General features: G+C 39.5%; 2 protein-coding genes across 2 annotated transcripts; one reads left to right on the plus strand and one right to left on the minus strand.

Annotated features, from left to right (window-relative positions):
* Positions 1–2,450: 2,450 nt before the first annotated feature.
* LOC105394559 (procollagen-lysine,2-oxoglutarate 5-dioxygenase) lies at positions 2,451–24,183 on the minus strand. The gene is made up of 13 exons (XM_048632675.1): positions 23,795–24,183; positions 23,206–23,431; positions 22,673–22,848; positions 20,875–21,042; positions 19,723–19,919; positions 19,037–19,290; positions 17,772–17,996; positions 8,435–8,573; positions 7,443–7,625; positions 7,028–7,132; positions 6,085–6,231; positions 5,491–5,605; positions 2,451–4,513 (listed from the first exon to the last, which is right to left on the minus strand). Exons 1-13 carry the CDS (start codon positions 23,865–23,867, stop codon positions 4,344–4,346), a joined length of 2,178 nt encoding a protein of 725 aa, XP_048488632.1. The 5' UTR covers positions 23,868–24,183; the 3' UTR covers positions 2,451–4,343.
* On the plus strand, positions 10,764–15,012 carry LOC105394557 (immunoglobulin domain-containing protein oig-4). The gene is made up of 4 exons (XM_011566463.3): positions 10,764–10,984; positions 11,434–11,505; positions 13,143–13,292; positions 14,662–15,012. The coding sequence occupies exons 1-4, from the start codon at positions 10,883–10,885 to the stop codon at positions 14,818–14,820; spliced, it is 483 nt and encodes a 160-aa protein (XP_011564765.2). The 5' UTR covers positions 10,764–10,882; the 3' UTR covers positions 14,821–15,012.
* Positions 24,184–24,196: the final 13 nt, after the last annotated feature.

Below are 24,196 nucleotides of genomic sequence, written 5' to 3' on the forward strand. Positions count from 1 at the left end.
TGTTGGCGCTTAACTAAGGTTCCACTAGTCGGTCGTTGGCCGTGACGGGGAGACTGAGTACTGGTAATGGTTCCGTTGCCCCGCTCGGGGTGAAATACTGGGAAAGACAAGGTCTGATATCAAAGTGTACAGATAAGATAAACATTTTAGAGAAAGAATTACCTCGTGGATGATCCGGCAAACAAAAACGATAAAATAACAAAAGTAACAACAAAAAATGTGTTGTTTTTAGTGTACCGATCGAAAGGGTCAAAACAAGTACCTAACATTCAAAAGCCATACAATTTTACATTGTTTGAAAAATTACAGTGTTAAATACGATTTGGCCTCAATTCAGTTCCTAACTTAGGACTCGTATCACATATTGATCTATATCACCTGAGAGAGACTCACTCTTCCTCACTCTTCTTTGTCTTAATACGGTCAAGTGCATACCTACATATATGTATATATATCCCAATGTAATAGGGGGCGGGCCTATTGCCATTTTACGGGCACATCCAAGACCCGAGAACAAATATCTGTGTTTAAACAAATATCTGCCCCAGCCGGGAATCGAACCCGGGACCTTCGGCTCAGTAGTCAGGGTCACTAACCACTACGCCATCTGGTCGTCTACAACTCTACACCTATATCTATACCTACACACAAAAGCAAAAAACTTTTTTTATTTCGCTTGTCTTAAAGTAACGGTAGGTACTTATACAATGTTTGCACTTCTAATTCCAAAGACGAAATGTAGCCGTGTTAAGTTCCTTCGTATTCAGTCAATATAATCTTAGTAGGCACTAGGTTTTCATCCAATATAGCTACCTAAATGATTCAATTACCCTGATAATTGGATATACTAGATAGGTACATCATCTATCTAGATAGGTACGTCATATTATTCGTATTCTTATTTTGTTGTATCGAACTGAATTTGTATTTCTAGGTACTTGGTTGATTTTCACTATGGAACCGTAATAGGAGTTTAAAACACAATAATAAGCTATTATAATCTTATACAGTCATGAATTCTGATTTTCTGTTCCCTAAATACAGCCAAATCCTAATAGCTGGTCTAAACCGGCCGGCTATCCCTGGAGACTTGTGAATAATTAAATGCATTGGGCTTATACGAACCTGTTTGGTGGGACGGAAAATAATGAACAATTGTAAATCCACCGAATTCATGACTCATAACTAATGACATACACGCATAATTTTACATATTGGTATTTTATGCTTTGGCATAATTTAATATGCATTTCCTATGTGCATAATTAATGTTAATTATTTGTATTGGATGTCATAAAATTAATCTGCTATAATATACCCGGAGGAAAGTCATTGTACCTACTCCGGGTAGGTTCGATATTGTATGTCCTAAACTCCTAAACAAATTAATAGTAAAAAAATCAAATTAGTAGTGACGGCTTGACACAAAACCAACCCATACATTAGTTGAATTCAGTTCACACAGTTCACGCAGTGGACCAGCGTGGTGGGAAATGGTCCAAGCTTAGGAAGGCAGTTTAGACCTTGGGGATATGCACAAAGGTTCCATTCGAGAGAGCCAGGTGCAAGTATCTACACCCCCACAGAGAATAGAATAGTTGAATTCATGAAATTCGGAAAAGCTTAGTTAAAAACTAGTGCTGCCCCGATACTTACTTACCTATAGTCCTGTTACTACCATGTGGAGCTGAAGGCGGAATCAGACGGTTTAATTTTCCTTACATTTAAATTTGCAGGACGCATATCGATGTATGGCAAAATATAATTTCAACTGCAACGTTAACTTTGTTTTTGAGAGTTTATCTTTGTACGGAACCCTCAATGCGAGACTCCAACTCAAAAGGTTTTTTTTGGAGGACCAAGTGTAGGTTTTTCTAAACCGATCGAGAAGTGAAAATGGACGCAATTTTGTATTGCGCGGAGCTAGTGCAGCGCGTATACCGCTAGGTGGCGACTCTCCCACGCCATACAAACTTACTCTACTCGAACGGTATAGAAACTCGCAGTCGCCATGCTGTCTCTTAATTTCCGCCTCCACGGACCTTCTTCAGCTCCTGTACTGGTCTACCCGCCCTCCTTCTTTCATGGGCTGCACAAATACACCAAATTCGTTCAACGTAGTAATGGTGTAATAGTGGTACATTATCCCCGAGGAACAATAGTAGGTAGTGTGTGCTCAGACTTTTTGGTAATTAGGTAAGTACTTTCTGTGGAACATGGCTCCCTATCGCGTATAATTGTTTTTAAAACGATTTTCGGATTCAATTTGTATTGAATTTGATACTGCTAGTCTACTACTTTACAGTGCTATGTGATTAAAATGTATAATTCTTGTTTCGAATGTCATACGAATATATTTTTGGTCCCGCGAGTAACAGCTACAGCTGGGCAACTTCTTGCGCGGCCCTCCTTGCGCGGTGAGAAATCGATCGGTAAAGTAAACAAATAACTATATATCTATTTATAATGAGTTTATTTTCCAGATATAGACACTGTTATCTTAAATGTTATACAAAAATCTTTGGTAATCCACTGTTTTTTTATTTTTTTTACACAATAATCCTGGCTAGAAATTGAGATTGGGAAATGGTGGGAAACCGATAGTTATTGACTTCGATATGTTCAGATACCTCTTTACTAACTTGTTCACCAAGTTACGGTAAAAAATTGTTTTCCAATCATTTCCCTCTATAATTATTTGTTAAAAAACTGTTTTAGGAAGTATTGAAAAGATTATGTATTGTAATGTCACACCAAGTATTTAAATCTAACAGTTATACTAGATAGATAAAATTGAGTTTAAAAGTTTTATACAAACAAAGTCTTATAGTCAAGGATATTCGAGTTATTCTGGAGATTTTAAGATATGGAGATAATTATATAGCAAATTTAAGTTCAAAAAAATATAGGAAGAAGCTTTATTGGAAATAAACTATCCAGTACTGAGGAAAATACAAGTAGGAGTTGAAAAATATCAAGTCACATGTCTTAATTACTGAAATTCAAGTTGTTTTACAACACGTAATATTATATAGAGACTCACAATCTCAAAACGCTTAACATAATATAGTCTAACATGTATTACTTACTACCTAAATATTATGATCATAATAAATCAAAACTGGGCGTATAACAATACCTTTGTCATTTATAAAATTATGTAATAAAATAATTATAAATCTAAAAATATAAATGCTCATAAAAATACAATTGATATAGAACTATTTTTGAATAAAAATATTAGTAAATAAATGCGTTAATAAACATTATAAATACGCTTATTATTATAGACACGGATGTTATACATTGTTTATTATAATGTCATAATTATAATAGAGGAGGCCGCACACGATTCCATTTTCATATACCTTCATCATCATCATCATCGTCATCATCGAAAGGCTTTAGATAATCAAATCGAGTGTGGCCACATGCGCCATAGCCTAAGTAACATTTTTCCTCAGAACCGTTGTAGTTAGTGTGTTTTTCTGAAAGTAACTCAGTAAGTAATAATGTCGTAACATTTCTTTTCGTTCTACAGAAAAAAACCTTGAGCTATGGCCCTTATCATTAAATATAATATATACTATGTTTGTTCCTATAGCTAATAATTGGCAATTTCACAGTAGAGCAGTCGTTTATGTATTTGTTAGTTAGTTGGAGCCACATAACGACCCGTCAAATTATATAGATCCAACTAACTGGACTGGGACATCGACAGGCAGTTTGTAACTTATCATTAATGACAATTTAAAAAGTTTTTTACGAATATATTTTATCAAACACATAGATGAAATCAATATTTAAGAAGTTTCTGTTCTTATTTTACTGGATTTTTCTAATATTTCAACCAACTATAGTTACTGCAAACAAAAACATATTAAACCATAAACTGCACTTACAAATTGCCCGTCGCTGCCATGGAGATGTCTTGAATAACTGCAATGACACGACAGGAGCGCGGGCGGCGTGCCTGCCGCTCGCATCTATCGCATCACTACGAGTTAGCTCCAACACCACCACGGCTCGAGTCCCAGATGTCTTACCGTAAGGTCTGAGCGATCATCGATTTAGTTACTCATTTTTGTAAGGGAGGCAAATAGTTAAGTGGTGACTGGAGAAGTGTGACTTGTCAGTGGTTGGATCAGTTACGATTTTGTAAACATAGCGATGCGGTCGGTATAACCTATTCACCGATGGTTGTGCTATAAAATGGCTATCGTACGTATCCCTAAAACCCTCCCTTCACCAATCACCTAAAAGACACCCCCAGTCACCAGTGGCGCCACTTACAACCTCAAATCCCACGCCCGCTCAGACCTCACAGCCCCGTCATTAGGGTTCTACGGGTCGACGAAGGAGATCATGATATAGCGGGTTCCGTTGGTGACCTGCAGCCCTTCATGGTAGTGAGTGACCCGGCCGGGGTGCATGAGCAGCCAGCCCTGGCGAGTGTCCCGGACGGAACAGTCGTAGCGGAGGAACTTGCAGCCGCCTCCCTCGTAGTCCACGTCTGGAAGAATGGGAGTTAGCTTGAGTTGGAGTGGAGTAGATTGTTGTGATAGTGATAGTTTTATTCATATTTATTCATTTAAAATACATACATATTACACAATATAAATCCGCCAAACTATAGACACATAGTTTGTTGGCGGAGAGAGCTCTCTTAAACATAAACCTTAAATATCTACATTACCTGCTATATCTACCTACCCATGTTAGTGACTCGACTTTATGATGATAAATTCGGGACACTAGACATAATACATAGTTACTTAAGTAAATAATTTAGTTAAGCTATGCAACATTTTTACACTTCACATTATACTCGTATCTGTCGCAGGTGAAAAGAATGAAGAGGCAATCCCTCAATGATTAAAAAAATATACATTACGATTCGTAGTCTCTGTGAAACAATCAGATCAAGCAAGCTTAGGCTAAGCAACCAATTCGTTGTTGGATTTTTTGGTAAATGATACGCCAATATGTATGAGTAAACGTAGCATCACCGTTCATATCGTTCTCTTTTAGCGCCTCAGTGACGCTTAACAACAGTGATAACTTTTCTATGTACTTTAGGACAACAAGCCTCTAGAATCGTGCGGTGTAGAATAGCACCATCTATGCTCCACAACTAATACTACTACTAGAAGGCGTATTAAGATTGAGAGTCAGGTTGATGGTGAACGTGGCCGCGTCTCGGGCCTCGTCCGCTGTAGAATAGCGCCATCTATACTGCACACCTAGAACTATATTGCATGTATAATCCTAACTAATATTATAAATGCGAATGTAACTGTGTCTGTCTGTCTGTTACTCTTTCACGCCAAAACTACTGAACGGATTTGAATGAAATTTGGTATGCATACGGTCTAAACCCTGGGAAAGAACATAGGCTACTTTTTATCCCGGAATTCCCACGGGAAAACTTTTAAAGGCGAAGCGAAGCGCGCGGGAACAGCTAGTGTAAAATATAGCACGTGAACTCACGAGGCGTGTTGAGGGCCAGGTTGATGGTGTAGGTGGACGCATCATGATGGGGGCGCAGCGACGGCTGCTCGTCGGGCCGGTAGCGGACCACGAAGTTCATCACTGATACCGGAGGCTGTGGAGGGAATTAGAATCGGTTAGCATTAGTTTCTGTCATGGCATGAAGAGGGGGCATGAGGCTTTGTTAGAACTATTACAACTACTGTTTTTGTTGTGACATCAGATGTGTGGATTATTTGCTCTGACTCCAGGGGGAATGTCTAATGTCTATCGATTTCGATTTTTGTATGAAGGTACTTGTGAATTTAGAGGGAGCGAAAGAAGTATGTCTGGGTTATGACCTGATTCTATTTGTTAAGAATTTTGTATTTAGTGTGCGAAATGTGTAAGTATGTGTACATTTTATAGTGTAATATTTTAAGCACTATCAGTGTTGGTCACACGGTCTATTCAGAGTTTTTCGGTATTACCACACTGATCAAATTCAACCATTCGTAGAAGAGTAGCAATAGAGTAGTAGATAGTACGAACAAAATGTATAAAATGACTCACATTGTGATAATACCCGATGAAACTATGTACAATATTACTCACATTGTGATAATACCCGATGAACACCATCTCCTGCAGCGGCCTCACGTACTCCTTCAGAATGTGCAGCCACTGCCGCTCGAGCCCCACTTGCGACATGTGGATGTCCCGAGTGGGCACCGCCTCGTAGCCGCCGGGGAGACGGTCGTCCTGGGGAATAGGAGGGGGTAGATTAACTTCACATTTTGGGTGTCAGATATACAGGGTGTTGCAAAAAGGGTATACTATGGCGAAAGCTACATGTGCAGCATGTTATATCTAAGCCCGAAACTGAAATCAGAATTTCGAAATTAGACCCTTTTTGCAACAACCTGTAGAAATATTTTTTCAGCTCAGAAACCTGACCTTACAGGCTTACGATATTTCAAAAGATATAACGAAAACGGTGATGCCCATTTTTCGGGGGGTTCAACTTTTTATGATACACCCTCTTCTCTTACCAAAATTATAGACGTTCATCACCTGTAAAACTTACGGATGCAATAAATTATTGAGCATTGAGAGTTACATTGTTACTGACGGGGTCAGGTTTCTATGCAGGCCACTGTACATACGTTTCCTTTATGAAATGTCGAAATTTTAGGAAACTTTATGGTGTTCATTTCTTGTCCGAAATTGTGACTTTAATATCGTTGTTTTATCATCGGTATACTTACTAAGTACTACCCAATTCATTCGTTCTATTTACCGCAATCGCCGTATAACCAATCCGGTCCGGAAGCTGTACTATAGTCCCATACGAACCCATAATGTTATGTAATGTTCTTTTTTTTTAGATTTTATTATCACTCCACAGACTTTATGTCCGTGTCTTTTTGAGAGATCAATATATTGTGAGAGTTTGGTTGTTGTTTTTTCTTCATCTTTTAACTACTCACTACTCAATTTATTATTTTTGCACTCCTGGAGGAAAATCTACACAGACATGTAATGTTGTTCATCTCACCTTGTTGTCCCCTGCGCTCCACTTGCCGTAGGCCTCCATGATGGCGATCCATTCCACGCAGAAGCGCTGCGACATCAGCGGGAACCAGTAAACGTCGGGGCAAGGCTGCAAGAATACTCGCAAGTTAGTCATGTGGAAACTGAGGGAAGATGTAGCGTGGGACGCCCTCTAGGCCGCTGGAGCGATGACCTCTGGGTGAGGCTGAGTACAGCCGTAGTGGGTGATGATTATTATTCACATTTAAACATAAATATAATAATAACCCCTTATTCAAAATGCAACTGACAGCTGTTTGATAAGCCATGAAGCTGGATTCTTGAAACCTAATGTGTCGGTGGTGGTAGGGAACCTGGCCTTACGCCAAGAAAATAATCCGATTCTCCTCAAAACTCACGTTAAACAAAACCCAACCAACCTGCAAATGCGTCCGGTTGTCCTCAAAATTCATCGCATAGTCGGGGTGCAAGTACCGCGCCTCCCACTCCTCCTTATTGTCTATGACCTGGTACATGTCGGGGTGCGTCTTCGTGACGTCATAGGACTCGGGGTTCACCAGGTGCCCGAATTGGAACTCGTTGCTCACGTGCATGAAGATTCCCTGGGGAAATGATCAGAACCATCAGATTCACATTTAACATTATTTTATCGACTTGGCTCGGTTGCCGAGAAGAAATGACGGAGAGTGATAGTTGTTTAAGGCATTGAGTGCAACACTGTGATACGGTACAGCTACGACAGAAATTCCTGTTAAGCCGCGTACAGACCGGGCCTACGAACGCCAACGAACTGGTTTCGTTGACCTTCGTTGCTGCAATCTGCCCTGTATTATGTATGATAAATATCCATCGTTGGGCGTTCCTTCGGAGTTCGTTGGCCCGGTCTGTACGCGGCTTTATTCAAAACACATTGGGTTACACCAATTTTGCGCTCAACGCATCATACTAAAGAAATATTGGCACACGAAGAGTTCGTTGTAATACCGTAATTCGATGCATTAGTAGCATTTCAATATTTTAGCGATCGTTTCTACCGCTGTGACCTGTAATTATTTAGGTCGTCGTGATAGTTAACCCAAGTTATTTGTGTGACTAAATCTACGTCATAGATCTCCTTCTTTCGACGAAACCCATTTATGCAACAGCCCAGTATAAAAATTATATTATTAAAATCATAGTGTACCAACCTAATGCATTGAATGTACACCGATTCTCATAACGTAAGTTAGGTTTTTTATATATTTTTATAGTGATTCTAAAAGTTTTAAAAATCCTTGGTGCTTAAAAACATTTACCATTATGATACTTGATCCTAGGATAAATATGTACACTAGGTTTTAAGTTGTACTGCTTATATGTAAATAAAGAACTTAAAAAAAAAATGTATCAAAATTAAAGCAGGTATACTCACAGCCTCCCTCAAGCTCTGGCAGAAGGCCATGTCGGGGTCCACCTCAGGCCGGCTGTAGGTCACTTTGCCGGAATACTTGCGCAGGACCGAGCTCTTCACCAGGTACACGTTGGTGATGAACGGCACGTTCCATATGCCCCTGGAAGTAATTAAATAAAATAAATAAATAAATATGTGGGGACATCTCACACACGGCCATCCGACCCCAAGCTAGGCAGAACCTGTGTTATGGGTGTCGGACAGCTGATATATCTACACAAATAGATAGATAGATACTAAATATAAATATCAACACCCAAGACCCGAGTACAAATATCTGTGTTTAAACAAATATCTGCCCCAGCTGGGAATCGAACCCGGGACCTTCGGCTCAGTAGTCAGGGTCACTAACCACTACGCCATTCGGTCGTCAAGTGGACACGGGGTTTTAGTCGTCATTGCTTAGGACGTTATTAGTAGGTGTACAGTCAGCTGCGTAAGTAGCTATACACTTCTGCACCTTGTCAAACTGACGAGCCGTCAATGTTTCAATGAATGGATAGGCGGTTTCAGATTAACAACGTACAAAAGTGTACAGCTTTTTATGCAGCTGACTGTACCGAAATATGCCATCATATTTTGTGCCATATAGCTTAGTTGTACGAAGAAGAAGGAGTGTCAGTTCTTAAGAAACATCTCGATAAATAACACCCCACTTCTACGGTAGTGAGCTCTTATTTCGAATTAGATCGGTTAGAATATTTGTGACTCATTGATACAGGTCGAAATTAAAACGGTTTTACTTGTTTTTGTGTGTGACACACCATCTTGTTCTGATATTATTAATCAAAGCTATGGTGTTTAGGTCGAAATACAATGAAATGTACAGAATTTTCTGCCTTATAAGGTGTTAAGGAATACTAGGTCCGAGGAATGACTGCATAGAGCATATGCCACGAAATATCTGGGCTCCTGATGTACGTATAAAGATACAGTGTTGCTGTGCTCCTTAAGAGTATGGCGTATGGCCAGCGGTGGATTGGCTCTTAATAACTATGGTATAAATTTGTAGTGAAACTAGATGACCTTGTACTATGGATACTTCTAGAAGAGTCAACAGATCATTTGAAAGCAGTTACCATATTAGAGTCAAGTGTTTACCACTTGAGGTCCAGGAAAACTGTTCCCCCCTTGATACAATTTCCATAATAGTCCACCAGTGCACTACAATGTTGCAGGTGCTATTTATTTATTTATAACAAGTAGGTATAGTTAGAATCACGTAACTTGACCAAAACAACGACATACTGTCAATAGCAGCTAGTGAGACGATAATAGTGAGGGGATCCATTCACTCAAATATTGGCTGAAAGAAATAAGCCGATTATACATAACAGAAAAAGACAGAGAATTTTTTTAAGTTACGTGTATCAAATCCTACCTACTTTTGCTACTTGTTAAATGAATACAATGTACCTAAGTTCAATATTGAGATTACAAACCGGCAGTTCAACATAACAGTATCCAAGTGATAAAAAATGAGACTTCTGATGACCTTTAGTGAAATGAATAAAAAAATGTGTAGCAACAATAGGAGATTGTAGTTTTATGCTGTACTCGTATGTTATATATTAGATGAAAAAACTACAGAATATGATCTAATGAAACTAGTAATTGGTGAAGACTGTGAAATGGCCACTTTGTTATACCTACTTATTGTACATTTTATATACCTACAGAGGTTCATTCTGCACACTAAATAGAGCAATAGTTAGCCCATAGCAAAACCCGGAAACAATGTACGGTGTTTATCCTCAAAGGGATAGCTTCATATAGAATTTCAATCCGTATTATACCAGTAAGTATCATCATCACGACCTATCACGTCCACCACGCTGGACTAGTGCGGGTTGGTGGACCCCAACACAAGCAAGCTGTGCTAAGACGGTTGTCGGGTAAGTGGGCAACCCGACTGTCAGATTTTCTTAAAAATTTGCTGCACAAACATGCGTTTTTCTGGTAAACGCATCAAATGCACATACTAATTCCTGAGGATCTCATTAGATCGTCTGCAGAAACGAACACAAACAGAGTATAAGAAATAACTTGGTGTGAACATAGTACCTATGCTTTTCTTCTCAAACATTTTAAGGTAGTTGACAAAGCTAACAATAGATCTACCATATTCAATAACTCATACTCTACAAATACGCCACCAATATTCACACCTACAGATCTAATCAGCGCACGAAATAAGCAATTTGCACTAATAGAGATCGGGGGGGTTCACAAAACGCAATAGGATATGACGAGAGGTAGATGCCGCGAAGGGGAGACGTATAGCCCTCCTGCACTGCCATTACTCAATTGAGATCCTCATGAGGCCAACACAGGACCTCACAACGTGCCAAACCGCGCGCAAATAGCACGCGTTCCGAATTTGAATTTTCGAAATTGGGATTGGCCGTTATGGTGCTTCCGAAGACCCTGGGTTTCTTGCTGGTGTGCCTGGCGCTGGTCGAGCTGGGCGCCGCCAGGCGTGGTCGCACTAGGAGCAGGACAAAGTCTAAGGTCAGTGGAGCTTTCATGGACTTAGAGCATGGGACGCCTGTCTTGACTTCTGTTGAGGTTGAACTTTGACTTATTGATGATGCGACCTGCAACATTTCTGCCGCTACCGACTGTAGTCTCCAGAGACTTTAATTATAAAGAGAATTAACAAGACAGCTTTTGCGCTGTAATATATTGTTGGTTGGTTGACATTACCTCTGGCTGGTAGGTTGATCCTTTCTGTGTTCCTCGAGGTAACCCTTGACACCATCTCGGCCAATTTCCATTCCAATCACATTTTTACTTATGTTCTGTGTACCTATTGTAGGTAACAGGGTGACTTCTGTGTTGTATGATATATGTGTAATTATACATCGATTAAACACGGGCTGATTAGGTAGGATCCATTTCAGATTTCATTATTTTTAGATGGACAGAAACTACCTGTACCAATATTTTTTCTCTTACAGGTGCAAATTGGGTTGCCGATCACAGGAAAATACAGGGACCCTGAGTCCGATCAATATTACAACAACAATGATGTAAGTATTGAATATAGAATTGACTCCTGATCCTGAAAGAGTCAGCGGCCCAGTTGTCTCCTTATTATTGGCACTGGTTCTACCTTTTTTGGCATAAGTTTTTTTTGCCTAATCTCGTATTGCATAGTAACGTTTGGTCAAAGTCTCGTTACGCCGAAAATCGTATGGCATAAATCTCGTTTAGTAAAAAGTTATTTCGCATAACATTGTTTAGCCTAATAATGGTATGGCCAAATCTTGAATAGCCTAATAATGCTATGGCATATGTTTATACAAAGTAATAATATTCGTTTGGCTTTAACTTTGACGGAGCGTCTCCCTACATAGCGCTAACTGGTGCCTTGTATTGTTTCCGCTGTTTGGAAAACGCTCCGCTCCGCTTCGCTGCGCTCCGCTTTGGTTTTGATGAACATGTGCACCTAACACGCTCCTCCTCGCTTTGCTCGTCGTCGCACCTATTTTTAGGTTTCGATCTCATGGGGTTTGTAATAACTGGTCGTTAACTTTCGATTTTTTGATCATACAATATCGTGATTTTCGGGATGTAGGAGAAAAATACCACAATTTGTTCATTTACTACATACTTAATATATTATTTATTAAGATAACATTAGGAGAAACAAGATTATACATAGGTATAGACGAACATAAATTTGAGCAAACGAAACTTAGGTGTTTAAAGATTGTGCCTAAAGAGTTTTAGACGAAACGAGCCTTATGCCACATAAGTCTTGGCAAAGTGATGGTTCGGCCAAAAAAGTTTAGACCATACGAGTTATGCGAAATGAGTTTTGGTCAATAAAGATTATGCCAGATGAGCGGAACCCATTGGCACTGCGTGATTGATCTACAGGAAGTGAACTGAATAATCGTATCGGGAGGCAATAAGGAATAATAAGAAACCAATCCATGGTTGCCAAAACATTAACTTACGGGAAATATCAAATATTTAACATAATAAGCCAGCTATTGGTTGCAAGTCCAACTAAACCACTTGAACGTGCTTAAATCAACTCATAAATAAGGCAAAATAAAAGGCGAGCTTTCTTATTATTCCTTATTGCTCTCCGATAAGTTTATTCATTCACTTCCTAGAGATAAACCACGCAGTGTAAACAATAAGGCGTAAACTAGGCCGTTGACTCTTTCAGGCAGTAAAGTTATTCTTAGCTTATACAGCGCTTTAACGACCCCGCATCCGGGTCGCACTGTGAAAACTAACTAATCACGAATTTCTAAAATGTACACGTTGGATAATTATTTTTTATCACTGGAAAATTATAATCCACAGTACGTTTTTCCGGTTCGGCCGGCCGATGACCGGCAGCCGGTAGTGGCTGGATGAGAAAGATTGAGGACATATTGTGCTGTGGCGCTACTTGGGATAGACTTTATATTCAGCCGTGAGGAATATTTATGATACAATTAAAATGTGACAAAGCAGCTGGCTGCTCATTATTCGCCAATCTCAAATTTGTACATATTCAAAATTCACTCACACACTAGGACATCCGCGAGAAAGCTCGCCAGCCTAAAGTAGTTATAGGCAGCTACTGTCATTTGCCAAGGTTTAGTTCATGGTCCAGTACTTATCCAGTTACTTTTTGGCCAAATCTGAACAACCCTTTTCATTTCAGGGCGCGAAAATACTGCTAGCCTCGCACTTCGACCTTGAGTACGTGTTGGGTCACAAGATAGCGTTCCTCTGCATCGCCAAGGGATCCCCACGACCGCACATCACCTGGTTCAAAGACGGGACGGAGATATTCGCCCATCACTATCTACATGTGAGTAGCAGCGCCACTGTGATTGTCAACAAGACAATTTATTTGACCCGGTCAGCCCCTACTGGGTCTACTACGGCTATGCGAATACTATGTTTCTCCCACACGATTCTTTGACAATATCATCTTGTTTCTTTTATTATCCTGTCTCTATTGCCAGGTTACTGAATATTTTTTACAGTATTTGTTGTCTCATGCGAATTTGAAATATTTTTATATTCATTTATAATCAGTTTAAGCGCCGTAAGCGCCGTTTGCCGCAATATTTTTTTTTACTATTTTATAATCGGAGAGAGTTATATTTTAATAAATTCAAAATAAAAAATCGATGAAGCCAAAGCTCAGTGTAATCGGGCCGTTGTTAATCACGTGTCATTGGAGGTCGCGTATCCGTGAAGTCGGCGTGACCCCACACTATGAAGTTGACACGGTACAATTTGCTATACAAACGCTATTGTTTTATTACAGCCATTAGTATCAATAGATTGAAGAGTACCGCGGGTGATTTGTTGATAGCTGCGAAGTTTAGCTACGACTTATTCAGATGTTTTACCAACAAACAGACACAATTTAAATTCGTGTTGAGATTCTGGACTAGAATGCAGAATTTCTTATAACGCTGTTTCTTGATGATTTTTAGTAAATGCATAATTCTTAGAATTAAAATAGATTTTCAATAATACAATGTCGTCATTGCCTTGATTGTTATAAAAGGAATGCGCTCCCATGACTCCCGGCATCCCATGTAACTGATTACTAATGCAGAAGCGACAGTATCATATAACTGAACATGCCTGTCGGAACACAGATACAATTACGTAATTCTAGGAAGACGCACGTTAATAATAATAAAATATTTAACTGGCTAGGTTACCCAATTATTATTTTTATCTTTCACATGTATTGATGCCGTCCGGGACATGGTTACCTAAAATTTAATAACTGGTCTCGTGCGTCGGACCTGATTAAACATTTGTTGTTTTAGGACTTGGGGTCATAGTCATTATCTTAAAAAATAGTTGTGCGAATTCAGGAATTTATGCAGCTTACTATTATATTATTAGTACTATGTAGCTTATTATAAACGAAGAGTTTGTGAACCGACATACTTTGATATCACTCATAAGTTTTATTCACCGTTTCAACAGATGTTTATCTGAGCCATCGGATGGTGTAATGCACAGTCATTATGGCAAAAACTCTGACTGTTATATCGAAGCGGATAGTAACATGATCAACTTTAGGTAGCTGTTTAAAAAGCTCTGACTGTTGTGTCGAGGCTTCCCGGTGATCAGCCGCTAACCAGTAGGTATCTATGATCTATCCGATGAACAAACCTATCCTATTAACGAGTCTATCTTCTCTCATGCAGATCCACGAATGGCCAATCGATGAAGACCGCGTGAAGTCTAAGATCGAAATCGACCCGGCGACCCAGATGGACGCCGGCGTGTACGAGTGCACCGCCGACAACATGTACTCCATCGACCGGCGCTCCTTCAAGACCGACTTCTCCATCGCCTTCGACTAAACGCCTTTCGGAGTAGAGAGTTTGCGCGGTAGAGCTTTATGTAATCTCAGGGGGTGAATCTCTGAATAGACGAACGAATGAACAAGTAATCGGCACGCTTATTGCTTGTCAATTCTCGTTCGTACGTTCGCCGATTAAGAGAGTGACACTCCTGCTATAGCCGCCGTACCAACGTCTTTTAAAGCGATAAGTAGTTTACGTAAAACTGCTTATTAGTGTTGAACGTTTGAGTTGCAAATAGATGGTGGTACGGGGGCAGATTGGCTTTATTAAAACGGGGAGAGCTATTATGTACTGTAGATTCAGCTATCGCTGACTGTAAAACTTTACTATACTAATAACTTTCTCGTTCAAACTGAAAATATAAGCTCTACTCGTTTAATCACTAATAAGTAATTATTTGTATCACATCCTAAGCGATGTGACACATTGTGAATAAATATAGGCAAACAAAATATCTTTTATACAGTGTTTAATCGCATCCCCGCTATTGTACGCGCCTTGTAAAGGACACATTTTTATTTCCATTTTGTAATGACATTAAATAGTAGTAAAACTTGACCAATAGGTAAATGGCGTTTTTATTCGAGTACCTATAGATATTGATTTAAGGTATAGATATACATTATAGGTAAGTATAAAGTTTTTGCATTAAATGAAGAAAACATAAAGCTGTACAAAGCTATTTGCGATATCTGTACAAAGCTTTTAGTGAGGAAACCAGCACATCTAGATTCTCTGTCTGAGCATCCATTCAGAAATTTACAGTCGTGAGCATGACATACAAGTATGTATATAAATGTCTGTTTGGATGATGTAACTCAGTGTTTTTCAACCTGTGGGTCGCGACCCCCTGGGGGGTCGCGAAGCTTCTGTAGGGGGGTCGCCAAGGGGCGAGAAAACTGGGAACTTTAGTACAAACAATAAAGACAATTAGTACTCATACTTTAAAAATTTAAAAAATCTTAAATGCGAAGGCTGAGCTTGTTTTTTATTAATTAAATTATCTCATGGATCTGTTTTAGTACAATAGACCACATCCACACGGTAAGGCAGATTACACAGAATACCCAAGAGTATAATCAGCCTCTGTGTCTAGCCTTTGTGGACTATGAAAACGCCTTCAACTCCATCGAGACATGGGAAATTTTGGTAACGTTGCAGTGATTTCAAATCGAATGGCGCTATATCGAGGAGTTGAGGAGTCTGTACGATGCCGCCGGACTTAGCATATGTATAAATGGCGAGTACATGACACACCTCTCTGCTTCGCGGACGATATCGTTATTATGGCAGAATCTCTGCCGGAACTCAGCTGGATGATGGACGTGGCCTAAATGCTGCTTCCCAACGTGTAGGCTTCGGGGTATAAATTTGGACAAGACGAAAGTCATATAGGTACAATGCTCACATCGAACTGGAGCCGATGATCGTTGGTGAGGCAACAATCGAATTTGTGCAAGATATGTCTACCTCGGGGAGACAAAAGGGAAATTCGGCTAGGCAGAAGCAACTTCGACAAGGAGGCTGCAAGGCGCATCCAACTGGGTTGGGCTTTATTCGGAAAACTTCGTCAGCACATATTCTCCTTGGCCATCCCTCAGAGCCTGAAGACTAAAGATTTCAACCAGTGCGTCCTGCCAGTGATGACGTATGGTGCAGAGACGTGGACACTGACGGTAGGACTGGTCCACCGATTTAAAGTCGCTCAGCGTGCTATGGAGAGAGCTATGCTTGGGGTTTCTCTGATAAATCGTATCGGAAATGAGGTTTTCCGTCAGTCAGAGGACTAAGATTACTGGCATAGCTGTCAAAATATGCAAGCTGAAGTGGCAGTGGGCTGGTCATATCTGCCGAAGAACCGATAACCGTTGGGGTAGACGAGTTCTCGAGTGGAGACCACGAATAGGCAAACGTATCGTGGGTAGGCCTTCCTGCCTGGTTCAAAGACGACGACCACAATTTTTTTTTTTTGTAAAGCCAGGTAGTTTGTCTTTTTACTTTCATTTCACCATTGAAAACTTTTATTCAAGATATTGAAATGCTCAAAAAAGTCAGATAGAAAAAGCTAATTTCGAAAAAGAAATTCCGGGTCGCAATGGCATTAGTTGTACGTACCTATGTACATGGCCACACGTTTTCTAAGTGTGTAATTCTAAAATAATGTGTTTTTAAATCCGATAAGTATGTACTACTTTGAATCCTAATCATGGAGACCATCAATACGTCGTATGGAATGAATATTGGGAATACTGTAACATACACATATTCATGATAAAAAACCGAAAGGGTCAAGGGGGTCGCGAAATATTTTTTTATACCAGGGGGGTCGCGTCATGAAAAAGGTTGAAAAACACTGATGTAACTGAATGTCTCAAAGAGTTATTATGATTATTATGACTACAAGTCTAATAACGAAACAGAATTTGCGGTGGCATACACTTTACAAAGTAGTTCAGACCACGGTTGAAGGATAGAGTTGCGGGACTTGGATTTTAAAACTTATGTTATTTTGAAAACCCTGTAATGGTGTAAACCCTGCTTAAGGTGCTTAAACAAGCAATATGGTGTGATATAACTCATGAATTGGATGCTATCTCTGCCGGTCAAATTGTCGGACTCGATAATTATCGCGCTCAGCATTCAGTATTGTATTTTATTATTACTAGTAGCAGTGATTAGATAAAACTATTCTGTAAGGGAGACTCTAGTTCAATGGTTTAGTTAACATTGGGAATGTGCTGAACATAAGTATTTTCATTGATCGTGGACGGAAATGTTTATCTTGGCGTAATGTGACGTCCTCTGCAATACACAAACTCATACTAATTTATAGATTTATCGACACAAATGGTCTGTAACTTCATTTCTTTGACGGATGATTGCTTTCTGATGTTATCCTCCAGAAAAACCCTCTGGAATGAAAAGAATAAAACTCAAAAGCCACTCACTTGATAACATTATACGCGATGTCCATGTAGTCTGTCGACCTCGCATAGAATCCAGCCGAGTTAACCGCTCCCCAGAAGTTGGACCAGGCCAGCCCTGGCCGCATGATCTTGGGCGCTATGACGTCATACCCTGACGTCACCAGGTAGCGAAGGGTGTTCTTGTCCACGCGAGCGACGCTGTCGATCGAGAATATGTACTCGCAGGCTGTGTTCAGGCATCGCTCCCTGCGGGATAACATGGGTGGATGTAAAATATGGAGATGGTCAGTTAATGTTTATTACACCCGCGAGCAATGAAAATATTCTAGTGAACTTTGAACTTTTTCATTGTCCGTTAGCATACATACAGAATGATGGCGCGGCAATTTTGAATTTTATAACTTAAGGAAATACGCAAAGCATCAAACTACAACATTACAAACAGTCGCCTGGAAGAATGCTTAGCTGCGCTTCGTAATAATGTATCATTAATTTACCAGTAGGTAACTATATCATATATATACTAATAAATAATTAACGTTTATTTGGTCAAAAAAGTCTTGTATGCAAACTGAGCTATTTGGAAACGCTATAGTTTACAAACACATTTTCATTTACTAATGTATGTACCTAGTATCATTATTTAGACTAACTTAAGAAGTGTTTTAGTTTCTTGTCCTAATGTTTTCTTCAATATTTTCAAACATGATGAAGTTCGCACAGGCATCCTACAGCGAAAACAATCAGTCGCATTGCTTCAATGTATGTTCAAATTAATATAATATGTTAAAATGAGACGCGAAATAAAGGTTTCTATGTCTCGTAAAAATACAAACTCTTTCTTAAAACTTTGATTTCGTGCCCGAAATCCATTTCAATATCATGTTTCTTGTGTGACCATGTCATCACAATTTGTGCGATGTACTCAATTATTAGATCACTGTTTATAAATAACAATGCACATAACATCGAGTCATAAATGGAACAGTGGAGCTAGCAAGTATACTAGTTATATGCTTCTGTACTTTGTGTTTAACATATTTCGTAGAAGCCATACGGTGAACCAATCATGTGTCTCAATTATAATAGTACCTAAACAATAAAGAAAATGAAATAATGGTCAATTTACGAATATTGTTTAAGACACAATGAATTGGTTATCAAATCTTTGATATATTCTACATTCCTTGGGAGGAATCTCTATTGATATTAAATTAAAACAACATTCTAGTCAATTAACAAACAAAGCCATAATCACATAACTATAATAACTCAAAGTCACTCACGTGGCCAGCTTCCTCGCCTCAGCTTCGTTCAGGAAGTCGCTCGGCTTCACTCTCTTGGCCGATATGTACTTGTCCGAATGTTCTTTGAAGAACTTGTCCACCAGTTCCTCATGGTACGGCTCGTTGTTCCTCAGGAACAGATGGAGCTTCTCCTGAGGGTAGCTGAGGTCCAGAAGTTGCTGAAGGAACTCCTCGAGGAAGGGCGTTGGCTGCTCGATGAATACGGAGAGGAGCACTGTTGGGAGGTCCTCTTCCTGTGAGGATAGACGGAGGTTTTGAGTGTGAAGAAGTGAGTTGTTCTAATAGTGTAATGAGTAGCATGTTTTGACAATGGACAAGTATTGAGCTTATCCCATTGACATTCAAACCTATGGAGGAATACAGAAATAATGTCGAAATCAAAATGGATGCTTGGACTGGCTCACAGCAATTTTTACCCTGTGAAAAGGCATTCCTTTGCTTTCTAAAATCCAAATCGAGGAATGGTTATAGACCGACCGTCAATGTGGCAAACCACATTATTATTAATAACATCCAATAATCCCCTGGATAAGGGGACTGTCTTCTGGACTTCTCTCATACAACATTAGGTACCACTAGCGACATCGTATGGAGTTTATGTGCCCTAAGATCACGAGTCCAGTAAGCTAAAACCTCGACGCTAAAACACAACCCTCTCTACTGACCTTAATCTCCAGTTTCTTCTCTTTGCACAGCTCGCACCCGTTGGTTGGGGACCAGGAGTGAGCGAGATAGTTGCCGAGCTGGTTGAGCGTGAGCTTGGCCGGCCCATTGCCGTGTACCACCAGGGGGCGCTGCTTGGTCACTGTGTTGTTGATGAACGGCCATTCTTCTGTCGTGTTGGTGTTGAGCTGGATGTCCGCTGTAGGGGAGTGGCGGGTTAGTGAATGACGAGGAACGGAGTATTTATGGATTAACCCTTCAGAGAGAATTGCCACTTTTTTTTCAACACTTGTCGTACTTAACTACGATGTGGGATCCATATTAATTTTGCCCAATTAAGTGTTAAGAAATCAAGAGGACCGTCCAAGAAGGATTACCTATAAATGTGTAAGATTGAAATAAATGAATGTTTATCATCTTCATCTCTAATGTACTAGAAAAACGAAACCCTTCAAAGCTTCAACATAATATTAGAATCATTCATTTAGATGCAAAGGTGCTATTGCTACAAACAAAATACAGATTCACACATCAAACCGCATAAGTATACATTACTCGTATCTTTTATCAGTTTAAAAACAAGTCAACATACGAATTTCCAATTAAGCGAGATGCATGCCTAAGTGAAACAGAGATAGAATACCGAATCAAGAGTCTGATTACATGAGGCTGCTTCCTGCCAGATTGAACAGTGTGGATACGCCGACGTATGTAGCTTCCCATTAATATGAATAGACGCATTGTATTAGGGTCGCCACTAAATGATCACACTATAATAACATGTACTTTAAATGCGACAGAGGCAAGATATGGATGTTGTTGGCTCTTTTTGCTGCAATGTCTGAGTAAGGTATGTCATGCTAGTATTTCACATAGTCAGCCTTTCAAAAGAAGGCAAAAGGAGACATGATGAGACATCTTCAATTTATAGGACACCTCATCAGGAAACGTACGACAGAATATCGTAATTTTCTCCATGTATTCTATGTAAAAATCTAAATCTGCCTTTATAAATTTAACTCGAAAATTATGTTGCCGGAACGGAAGTCTGGTAGGTAACTAAAATGCATTCAAATAACGAAAAATCCATCCAACAACATCTATTTTAATGCTGCAGACTGCTCACAAAAATCATCATAACAAAAATCACTTACACAAAACGCCGTTGAGATTCTGGAAGATCTGTGCGTCGTGGTCGAGGTTGATCTTGAAGGAGTCCCTGGTGGCAGGGTCCAGGTACACGCCGGTGTAGAACAGCTGGTCGTCGTCCGAGTCCTCCACAGCCTTCAGCTGAACTATCTCCAGCAACTCCGAGAGGTAACCTGGGGTGGGGGGGTAGCGTCAGCGATCGTGAGTATTATAGTCTGTTGTTTTAACAAATGAGTACTGGAGTATGCCTCTCGCACAATTTTCGGTGTTGAAAGATTGAGATGGGCCATTGCTGGGACCAATAGTATCGCAGTAAAAAAAACGTTGTTTACTCGTTTGTTAAACAAAAATATTTTATCATAAGTTTATAGAGTTTATAGTTAACCGTGAAATCAGACACCATAGAAAATCATCGTGTTCGCACGATATCGCTACTTCTGAACGCAAGAGGCTAAGTTATGAAGTAGCAACTTAATATTATAAAGAGGAAAGATTTCTGTGTGATTTGTGCACAAAAGCAAAAAATAAAAACGACCGTTGGTTTTCATGAGTTCTGAAGACATAAAGGCTATTTTTATCCTATAATTCCCACAGGAAACCCTATAAATGCGAAGCGAAGCTCGCGGAAAAAGCTTGTCTTGGTATAAATAAAAATGAGTCACCAAATTTTAATCTGTTGCTAGTTTAGTTGAATTTGAAACAACAATGCTGATGTAAGGTTACTGGGCTAGGTAAGGCTATCAGTTATGGATAAGATACCATGGAAACATAGGCTCATTTAGTAATACGGTCCAAAGACTCAGTAGTAAAACCCGATTCCCACACTATTTAGTGTCAGCTATACAATAACTGCAGTCACTGAAATATTTCAGGCATATTGAGAGCTAAACAAAATGCAATACTATACGGAACTAAGAGGATAGTAACTGATTGCAGAGCTTTATTATTTATTAAAGAACCTATGGCTGAACTATTATAAGTATGTAGTAGTAGTTAATTTCGACAGTACTGAGGAAACATAAAAGTTTTATTTAGCCTTTGTGCCAAAGTACAGCATGGAATTGGATGCATCAAACTTTCTTGAAGCCAGGTCATTGAACCCGATATACTAAACAAGTTTCATAATTAGGAACAACGTCTTTTTGTATTTGGTGTACAAAACAGTAGTACATGCAGAGTCAATACCTACTCTTTTCTATTATTATTTATTATCGTACGCATACTGGTCATGTTTCGTGATTGAATTGAAATGGGCACAGCAGAGATTGATATGAACTCTGACACTCATGTAGTTTCAAACGACGCTCTAGAGATCAATAACCTCATCACAGAAATATTAGGTTCAATAAACTGTAGCTATAATTTATTAAACTGTTAAATGAAACTGCTACTGAAATTATTGCCATCGCACTATCTTGTTTCAGTGGCCATTAACTGTATTTAAAACATGTGATTCATTGGTCATTCAGCTTATCAGATTTTTTGCCAAATCATCAAAGTGGTGTGCACATTACCACTAATATGGCTAACGAAACCCGAATACCCGCTCCTAACAGCGTCCCTGAAGTCAGCAGTCGTACCCTGGTCTAGCTCTAGTGTTAACCTCATCACAATAAGAAGAAGTGTACTCTTTCTATGGTCACCTTTTAATTATGATGTTACAAAATAGCTTCATTCTTTCCTGTTGTTATGTTATGACATGTCATCATAATAATATATCTACTTGCCATAGCTTAAGTTCATCAACATTGTATAATTTTAGTACCTACATGATTAAAAATATTAAACTGTCAAAATACATACCAATGAACATTCCGGAGTTCAGATAGGGGTTGTTGGCGTCGGTCTTGGGGTACTTGGCGGCGAGCGTGGCGTCCGGCCAGCAGTACTGCTCGGCCGAGAACAGAACCCGGGTCTCCGGGAACGACTTGAACCGCTTCACGATCTCGGGCAGCTCCGAGAGGTACATCACATCGTAGCTGTGACAGAATTAGGAACTTTAGTTTGTCACTCATTTTAGAAGTCTGGTCATGCTGGATGTGGATGGACAGTTACTAATATTGTGACAATATATGTCAAAGGACTAGAAATAGAAAGAGAAATAAAGTTTCATGGTACACCTTATAATATTTTTCTAGAAGCTGCTTGATATTGAATGAATTACACCACCCTTCTTCTTCTTGTAGAATTGATCACTGTGGTGAAAAAATCCCAGTCATATTAGATTTAGCTACTAAATGCCCAGGGTGTACCTGACATAATATGAGGAAAAGGTATACATCACACAGGGTTCATGAAAGCACCTACTGAGAAAACAATGTCATAAGACCACAAACCTGTCAGTGAACAGCACAATGGTGTCCTCCTTCATGTCCAGCGTGGTGAGCTTCTCCTTCAGCAAGTTCACCTTCATGCCGCCGCCGGGGAAGTCCATGTTGCCGCCGGTCCATTTGCGGCCCATCCCGAGCACCTCCACATCAATGTTGTACACCTTTGCTGATCGGAGGAATCTCTGCAGGCCATGATTGTCGTCAGTTGCCACAGTCAGGACCACAACTTTTTCTGTAACAATGTTTATTTTGTTAAAGTAAGAAAAAAAATGTGATTTGGGCTAGATAGAATAGGTGTGTTTTCCTGAAAAGACAATATCATAAGACCACAAACCTGAACATTCAAGTGATTAAATCATTTTGAATTGATATTTTATAAAACAGGGACTTGACTTCAAACGATAGGGGACCCACCCATTAATATACTATACTTACTGGATGTATGTAGTAGTATGTTCTCTATAGGTAGGTATATTGTTCAAGTAGTACTAAATTATGGGTTAGTTGGTCGTCTTAGGGTTGTTAAAGAAACATAGGATGTAAATAAGGTGGATAAGTAGGCAACAAATGTTAAATTGATAGGAACGAAACTTACCGCTCGAATTTTTAGCCAAACATGACGCCAGCAGTAGAACAACACAATGAACGAAAAATACAAACTTCTTCATCTTACCGGAGCATTCAGGATAAATGTCTTAAAATTTTAGGGCATTTCTGAGTACGATCAAAGTATAAACAAAAAACTTATAGCAATCGTATTTATTTGAAATGATTTTTATAACTTAAAACTATCAAGAATCAAAAGAATACTGTGGCCACAACAACAACAAACGGTCGCCGCTTGGTTTCAGTTGAACGAAATTAAATACAACATTAATTTATTAATTTAGATTCACAAAACTAACACCGTCCGGTGAAGAGTGCGTGAGAAACAATGAATTTATTAATTTTTCTCCGTCCGCGAAAGGAAGGCGGGGTGACGTAAGTTAATGGATGA

The sequence above is a fragment of the Plutella xylostella genome, chromosome Z (genome assembly GCF_932276165.1).
Source record: "Plutella xylostella chromosome Z, ilPluXylo3.1, whole genome shotgun sequence".
In the NCBI taxonomy this organism is placed as follows: domain Eukaryota; kingdom Metazoa; phylum Arthropoda; class Insecta; order Lepidoptera; family Plutellidae; genus Plutella; species Plutella xylostella.

Coding starts and splice junctions, on each gene's coding strand:
- LOC105394557 (XM_011566463.3), top strand. CDS start 10,883: ATGGTGCTTCCGAAGACCCTGGGTTTCTTGCTGGTGTGCCTGGCGCTG. Junction 10,985..11,433: donor GGAGCAGGACAAAGTCTAAG/GTCAGTGGAGCT, acceptor TTTCTCTTACAG/GTGCAAATTGGGTTGCCGAT. Junction 13,293..14,661: donor TCGCCCATCACTATCTACAT/GTGAGTAGCAGC, acceptor TCTCTCATGCAG/ATCCACGAATGGCCAATCGA.
- LOC105394559 (XM_048632675.1), bottom strand. CDS start 23,867: ATGAAGAAGTTTGTATTTTTCGTTCATTGTGTTGTTCTACTGCTGGCG. Junction 21,043..22,672: donor GAACTCCGGAATGTTCATTG/GTATGTATTTTG, acceptor CCCCCACCCCAG/GTTACCTCTCGGAGTTGCTG. Junction 19,291..19,722: donor AGAAGAAACTGGAGATTAAG/GTCAGTAGAGAG, acceptor CTATCCTCACAG/GAAGAGGACCTCCCAACAGT.